Source organism: Ruditapes philippinarum, unplaced genomic scaffold (assembly GCF_026571515.1).
Source record: "Ruditapes philippinarum isolate M1 unplaced genomic scaffold, ASM2657151v2 ctg24424_1_1_1_1, whole genome shotgun sequence".
Classification (NCBI taxonomy): Eukaryota; Metazoa; Mollusca; class Bivalvia; order Venerida; family Veneridae; genus Ruditapes; species Ruditapes philippinarum.
Genome location: NW_026861497.1, coordinates 1,530 through 9,106, shown reverse-complemented (window position 1 = coordinate 9,106; position 7,577 = coordinate 1,530). Strand labels below are relative to the sequence as shown.

General features: G+C 31.5%; 1 protein-coding gene across 1 annotated transcript; it reads left to right on the top strand.

Moving 5' to 3' along the window:
- The first annotated feature begins 641 nt into the window (after positions 1–641).
- Positions 642–3,472, top strand: LOC132715857 (uncharacterized). The gene is made up of 7 exons (XM_060698946.1): positions 642–797; positions 920–1,043; positions 1,328–1,606; positions 1,802–1,997; positions 2,175–2,246; positions 2,486–2,572; positions 3,032–3,472. Exons 1-7 carry the CDS (start codon positions 656–658, stop codon positions 3,470–3,472), a joined length of 1,341 nt encoding a protein of 446 aa, XP_060554929.1. The 5' UTR covers positions 642–655.
- Positions 3,473–7,577: the final 4,105 nt, after the last annotated feature.

Sequence of the window (7,577 nt, the reverse complement as noted above, 5' to 3'; positions counted from 1 at the left end):
AGATAATTATACTAAACTTAATCAAGTTCAGTATAAAACTTATTTCATCTACCGATAAACATACTAAACTTCCTTGCAGGTTTTTTTTTAACATTTGGACGAACCTATAATATTTATATCTGAATATGACATGTTATCTCTTCTAAAGATTATCCACGTTATCCGTTCCAGTTATTGAAAATATAAAACCTATTTACAAATGATTGTCAGCTTATGACATAAAGGACTGAGGTTTACATGTAAATTCCAAAAATAAGGTTTGCGTTAAACGTTTGAAGTAAAATGTTCGATGATAATTTTTTACAAAGAAATGACTGTCCCTACATGACATTACATCTGTATATATCTATACAACACTGCAAATATTTTTACTTTAGCCATCGCCGCTTATCAAGATAAATGTTTAATCTTTCATTTTGATCAGTAAGTTGGCCAGTTTCGCTTTACCGTGCGTATGAAGTGTTTTTTGTTATTGTTTTTTTTTGCGTTTTTTTTTCCTTTTTTGTTGTTCTTTTTTTGTCTCCTTGTATTTTGAAATATGGTTTATTTAGTGGACGAATTGATTTCTTACGATTATTGTAATATGTTTTATTACATACGTGTGTTTGAATCATATTTGGTATTGATTTAATAGAAGTGCTTATGTTTCAGTAAAATGTCTAGGAAAGGGAGAAAATCTAATATATCCGAAGAAAAATTGGATGATGTACTTCATTTGAAGAACGGAATGCGCAATTGTGCTTTATGGATATATCGCTCTTTACCTGATGAAATAGTATTTATTATAAACAGTATAGGTAATACTATCTACATGTTTAATTTTTATACACTAGTCTTTCAAACTACTGTCTTGTACATCTATATACATCTACTTTTAAGAATATGAGATATTTTGATAATTTACAAATAGTTCGTTTAGTTTCAGTTATAACATGGCTGATAGACAGGTCATGGCGTATTATGAAACGAGTGTTCTGGATACATATTGCAATCCTTGACTGGCTTGTAAGTGGTGCTTTTCTGTTCGCCTTGTTTAAATATTGGTAAGATGTTTATTAATTCATTAAAATAAAACAGACTTCACATGTTATTATTTCTCTTTGTATTTAATTTTACAAAATAAAGAACTTTTTACGCGAATATTGATGATCAGAAAATATATTAAGTTTGGATACAATATGTTTCTGAAAATATGTTCGAAATAAGAACACAGATTAAGCCGTTTAAATCAATCATAAAAAAACCCTAACTATGTGATACATGTTTTATGCTACATATTGTGTCTTTCTTTGAATTTCTTGTTCAGAGAAATTAAATCTTATTGTAGGGAGATAGTTGGAAGATTTCCAGCATTTTTACATAAATATGAACAAGCTGAAAGTGTATTAGCCCGACTAAAAAAAGAGGTCATTGAAATAAAAGACGAAGCAAAATCTTACGCTAAACTAGCTAAACAGGAGAATAAACGCTTAGAGAAAACTTTAAGTTCAGAACAACGTGAAAGAAAATATGCAGAGAAGAGAAATAAGGAGCTGGAATCATATATAGATAAACTTAATAATGAAAAAGATCAATTAGAAATGGAGAAGAAAAGAGCTCTTCAGAGGTATGACTGCGTACAGTTTCAATTGTTGTCTAGTTTTTATAGTAGTCAAGTAAATACAATGTTTCTACTTTTATCGTAACTAATATAAAATTTGATATTATTTATTTTTTAGAAAGCCAAACTGTTGTCAAGGGCGTTATATGGCCTTATTAACTGGTCATATTTTGTTAATATCTACATTGTTTTATTTTTCAGGTTAAGTGCCCAAGTGTGTGTTAAGTTGCGTGACAATAATCCCAACATAGCAGATTTGAATGACGAATTTCGACCTACAAAACTGGCAGAGATGTTTTGTGAACTGTACGATAACGAATGGACAAATGCCTTTGCATTACTTGAGAGTTGTTTCGGAGAGCAGTTATCCATAAAAGTTCTTCTTGATATTGTTATGGTAACAAACACATAATTACAGAATCGTTAGACAGACTTGCATATTTCAAGAGGGAAGATTTTATTAAAAATTAATGAAATTATAAACATTACACTAAGGGTATTAGTTGTTTGTCGCCTTACTTGATTATCTTTCTACAAAATAAACGACTCTCAAAAGCATGTTTGTATATTTTAGGAAGCATATGCATTTTGTGAAACAAAAGTTGCCGAGCCATGGGCTGTACTTGATGAATGGTTTCTTGATAAGGTAAATTATTTATAGCACTTTATTAACATCTGCTTGAAAAAGTCAGCATAGACACTAAAATTAGTACTACAGATTAAGATATTTCGACATTGCATGTCTTTAAATTTGATACCTTTATTTCAAAATTCTACAAATATGACCAGCATGAATTGTACATCACAATCAGACCATCAAATGTAATATTTGCAATCGATGGTCTTACTTTCATTACATATTAATAGTATGGTTTTGTACTTCAGAATATCAAGGGTGCGCAGAATACAATAAAATGGCTCAAAGACAGCCGTAAAGTCATAGTTAGAAGAAAAGTCTCAAATATTCAGAAGGTAAAGACTTAGACATTATTTTTCACTGCATTGCTCAATCTGTGTTGCGTTTCAAAGAAAATCCTCAGTCTAAAATCATTGGAGAAGATTTTGTATTTTAAAGACAATGACTTAACTTAAAACTATTATGTTATTACTCATTTAATTTCTAAAGTAGCAATAAAGATTAACATCTTGCGAACTAAATCACATGCTACTGCACGCGGATTTCTTAATATTTCTCAGCAGAATAACTTTAATCAAAATCTTAAGTATTTGACTGAAGATAAAAGTGTTTATTAAAGTGGTCTTAAGATGGTCCTAAAGTTGATATTACGTCCTAGGATAGGATAAAACGCAGTCCTGTTTCACTGTTTGATAATGAAGAGTATGCTTTACACAAAGTGTGATACATATTTAAATACTTTGAACAATAATGATGAAAAAGCAACAGATGACAATATGGTTGTTTCATTTCAGGAATACGAATGTGAACTGTTGTCTGCATGCAAGAAAGATGATTTGAAAGAGCTATTACTAAAGGAGCCAATGAAGTTGTTCATAGCTAAATGCATCGAGCTTTGCTTGTTGATGACAACAACTGATCCACCTATTGTTATGGACTGTCCACTTCGGGAACCGTTTCTAAAACTTTCCACAAAGAACTTTACTGAAATAGATAATGATTGTAATGGTCGTAATGTTGGGCCTCAAATGCAAAAAGTTCATAAAAAATCTCTCATCAATGATGAAAATGCCTCAAGCATAGACAGACAAAAGTGTATATTCGATAAGGATTCATTTAAAGAGTATACTTGTAGAGGCAAATATCTGGATTTCGTCGTTTGGCCTGCATTACTTTTATATAAAGGCGGTCCCATGCTTAACAAAGGAGTTGCACAAGGAAGAAAGACTCATTAATGTAGTTGAAATGCATAACAGTTAAAACCAATAATAAAAATGTCAAAAACTCAAATAAATGTGTTTAACAGATTATTTTGAAAGTGCAGGTCACGTGTTGTATTAGATATCTTAATAATTTGAAACGAATTACTTTTATTAAAGTCAACGATTATTGGATCAGTTATTAGTATACTAGTAGTTAATACGAATTTGTTCTGTAACCGATTTTGGTGACAGTTAAAAGCTTATTGTATTGAAACACTCACAAATTCCTTTCCTAGATCTAACCAGTACTAAGCAACAGTGTTTGCCACTTAAGTGGTTTGTACTTACACGGCTAGCAAATGATGCACATTCTTTAAATGCCAAAGGGCAGTTTGCAGATTACGTATATCGATACTAGTATAAGTTAATGTGAATTCTTAACATATAACTATCGAAGTTGTCCTGCTTTTAATTTGGAACGGTCCATTCGAAGTTTGAGGGATATTAAGTTTGATGGATATCAACGCAAAGATACAATTCGGAACTTCCAATAGAAATTTGTCCGACGGGTGTTTAAACTGACTTTGATGTACGAGTATTTTGATGATGCTATGTCTTGTTGTAATTTGAGATCTGAGGATATCATTCAAATGTCGTTTTAGGCATGCCTATGGCATATTGTTATGTTTTGCTTTTCTTCATCTAAAATCAACATCGAGCCACCGGTTATGGCATGATCTGGAGATCAGTGTATAGATTTTATTAGATAACATGTAGTTTTGTTCTTAGAAAGTTGTCTACAGTTGATATGTAATTATAATCATATGTATTTGGCCATCACAAGATGAAGCAAATATATATTAAAACTGAAAGCATTTCAAATTAGATATACAGAAGATCGTCGGAATTGAAGAGACTTGTGTAAAAACGTCGACACACCGAGACTTTGATTCATAAATCGATCTCAATTTAATAACAAAATTTCGAAATTTAGGGCTGTGCATTTTTGACAAGTGAATTACGGAAGGTGTAGCTTAAGGAAATGGTTATAATTAAACAAGTTTACTGTATAGTAGATATATCTTGTGTGATCATCAAACGATATCGGTCTTGGAAGTTGACATGCTAATTACTTCAAGTGATTTGAAGGTGCATAAAGAAAGACTATAGATATTGTAAAAATTACAGATTGTCATTTCTTAGCTTGTAAACTTTAAAACTCTTCTTGGTATTTCTGACTACCGCCGACTATAACAATATATACTCCCATGTCCTTCAAGATTGTTCCTACTTGGATTTTACACCATAGTCATGTGGAACTCATTTCAATATCTATTGTCATAGTTTATTGTATGATCGACCGGAGTCCTTAAATATTACTTATATCAAACAGATTTTGTTCGTACACAGAAACTGTAGCAGCATTATCTCGGAATAAAAAAGCGAAATAACGCAAAATACCGTTAGCTTTCATTGTAACAATTAATCTCAGGATTTTCTTTTCAATTATACATGTACCTATCCGCCGCCGGAAGGACGTATTTTGGAGCGTTTTATCACCATTTTCACAGTATATAAACGATTTGAACCCCAACCGGATCTTGTGAGAAGATCTCAGCATCTAAACGTACAATCAGGCGTAATGACACATTAAACTATTAAAAATCGGCTTGGATTTAATATGTTACGGTATGTTAACATTTGAATCATATGATGAAATAATTTATCTTTGCTTAAATATACATCCATAACCTTCTTCGTAAAATATATGCGCATAAAACGCTGTGCTCTTCGCCTCATGTTTTGTTAATGTCAACACACGCCGATTACACAAGCAAATGTATGCCTAAAATTGTTTTATTTCACTATAACTCATATCTGAATCTTTAATTTATTGTCTTAACCTCATGTTACCGGACAGACACTTGTGAAAATATCTTTGAATATTGATAAAACACAGTAAATAATAGAGGCGACATTTCTGATAACTGTACCCGTCTTGCTAAAACAATTTTAATGATCTGTACCCTACTTGTGTTTTCACTGAACCATTACTTGCGAGTCACTTTTGATGATTTTTATTGTGTTTTTGTCGTATGTTCTAAATTTTATTGTGCAGAATATGAAGTTATTGTGTCACAAGAGAAGGGTACATGTTTTAGTTCTATGTAAGTAACTAAAACTGCATATGAATGGAGGAGCTTAGTCATGTTTTCACTGTCTACGAAAATACCGGCATGAAGTGGCTGTTTATACGAATCAGAAAGTCAATTATTTCTTGATAGGAATAATTAACTAACAAACCTCATCTTCACTTACCATTCATTTTTCTTTGGAAAGATATGCATATGTACTATAATTTTTTTATATTTAGTTCAACTGCATCAACGTCACGTATCAATAAACCTCGAAATATCATTACAATATTTTTTTGCAGATTACTTATTTCAACATGTTGAAAGCTTTACACCTACCGTTGATTTCATTCTGCTTTTTGAAACACTATTCTCAGAAATTCATTGACTTTCTATTTCTGACATGTACGACTTTTATTCTTGTATATCTTTCATAGGCGTCAACAATTTTGGCATCTTTTTAATCGGAGAATATTCGGGAAATTTTGAAAATTTAATTGTCAGTGTTTCAGCTATTGGTTTTATAAACTTTTTTTTCGTTTACGTTATTGGCTGTGACGCTGAATTTTTTTAAGTAGGAAATTTAATTCTGATCATTATTTATTCTTATTTTCAAGTTGCAGTCTGGATGGCGAGTAATTATGTGGTCAATGGTGGTATTGAAATTCGTAGTCTTTACTGAACAGTATATGCAGTTGTATTCTTCCATGGTGATCCGAAAGAAAAATATACATAGCGCTATATATTTTATTAAACAAATGATTAACAATATTATCAGTTAAACCAATTCTCGGTAAATACCTTAGATCCCACCTTATACACTAAAATTCTATTACAATCATTTATATTTTCTGGCAATAATTGATACAAAATCGCAATGAACGTAAACGTTTTCTCCAATAAATCTTTAAAAATACTCACAAGTCAGGGTACAGACAAAATTCGTAAACTCACAAGTAGGGTTCACAATCACCAGCAAGTAACGTTCAGTTTAAGGAAATGACCTCCTTGGTAAAACTCTTAAATTTATGTTCAAGATACAGCAATATGTTATGCATATGACTAAATTATCGTTTGTTATAGATTACTTTAGTAGTTCGATATCACAATTCAATGTTTAACTAAATCAACATTGGAATAAGACGGATTTTTGTTCGTGTTAAGTGTTGATCACCTGAAAGCTGTTCGTGAGTTTCGATTATTTTATAGCCTTCGTGCTAACGTTTATGTTTTGCATAACTTAGACGTTTAATAAAGTTTCTCTCTTATAATATAAATATAGATTTACTAACCTAACGTCCATCAGTATCAATATAAATACCATTATCGTAAACAAGTGAAGTGGCAAAATATGGCTGACATTAAAATCTTCTCACAAGATCCGGTTGGGGTTCAAATCGTTTATATACTGTGGTAAATCTGCCCTTCAAGCAAAAATGTCGCAAATCGATCGATGTCACATAATCTTATTGTATATGCCACAACCATACCCCTGTGTCACTTTACAATAAGTAAACATGTATTCAACTTAAAGGAGGTGAAAGTGGTGATAAAGTTACCGGTTATTGTGAGGTTAAAGTGACTATTGTAAAAATAAACTTAAGAATGTTTGGATCTTAAAAGTAAGTAAAATCCTTAAAACGCATATTTAAATGGATTAAGCTGTATTCAAAGAATAATACTTTTGGTGGTTTCAAGTACTCAACATTTACAAATTGTACGATACATTGGTGTGGCCCATTATTAACTACAGTGCACCTGTTTGGGGGAGATAGGATTTTTTCATGTATAAATCCTGTTCAAAATAGAGCCATGCGTTATTTTTGTGGGTTGGAAGGTACACTCCTAATGCAGCAATTAATGGAGAGATGGGCTGGAAACCACTAAATGTTCGACTCTGGGGTTCAGTCTTTAGACAGTATTTTAGAGTTTGTAATATGCAAAATTATAGGAAAAAACAAAATTATTTTCATGTGGTCAAGGAATGTTAATGTTAGAAACAA

Excerpts from the sequence above, each read along its gene's own strand:
- LOC132715857 (XM_060698946.1), top strand. The coding sequence starts at position 656 with ATGTCTAGGAAAGGGAGAAAATCTAATATATCCGAAGAAAAATTGGAT. Across the intron at positions 798-919 it reads ATTTATTATAAACAGTATAG|TTTCAGTTATAACATGGCTG; the intron begins GTAATACTATCT and ends TAGTTCGTTTAG. Across the intron at positions 1,044-1,327 it reads TTCGCCTTGTTTAAATATTG|GGAGATAGTTGGAAGATTTC; the intron begins GTAAGATGTTTA and ends ATCTTATTGTAG.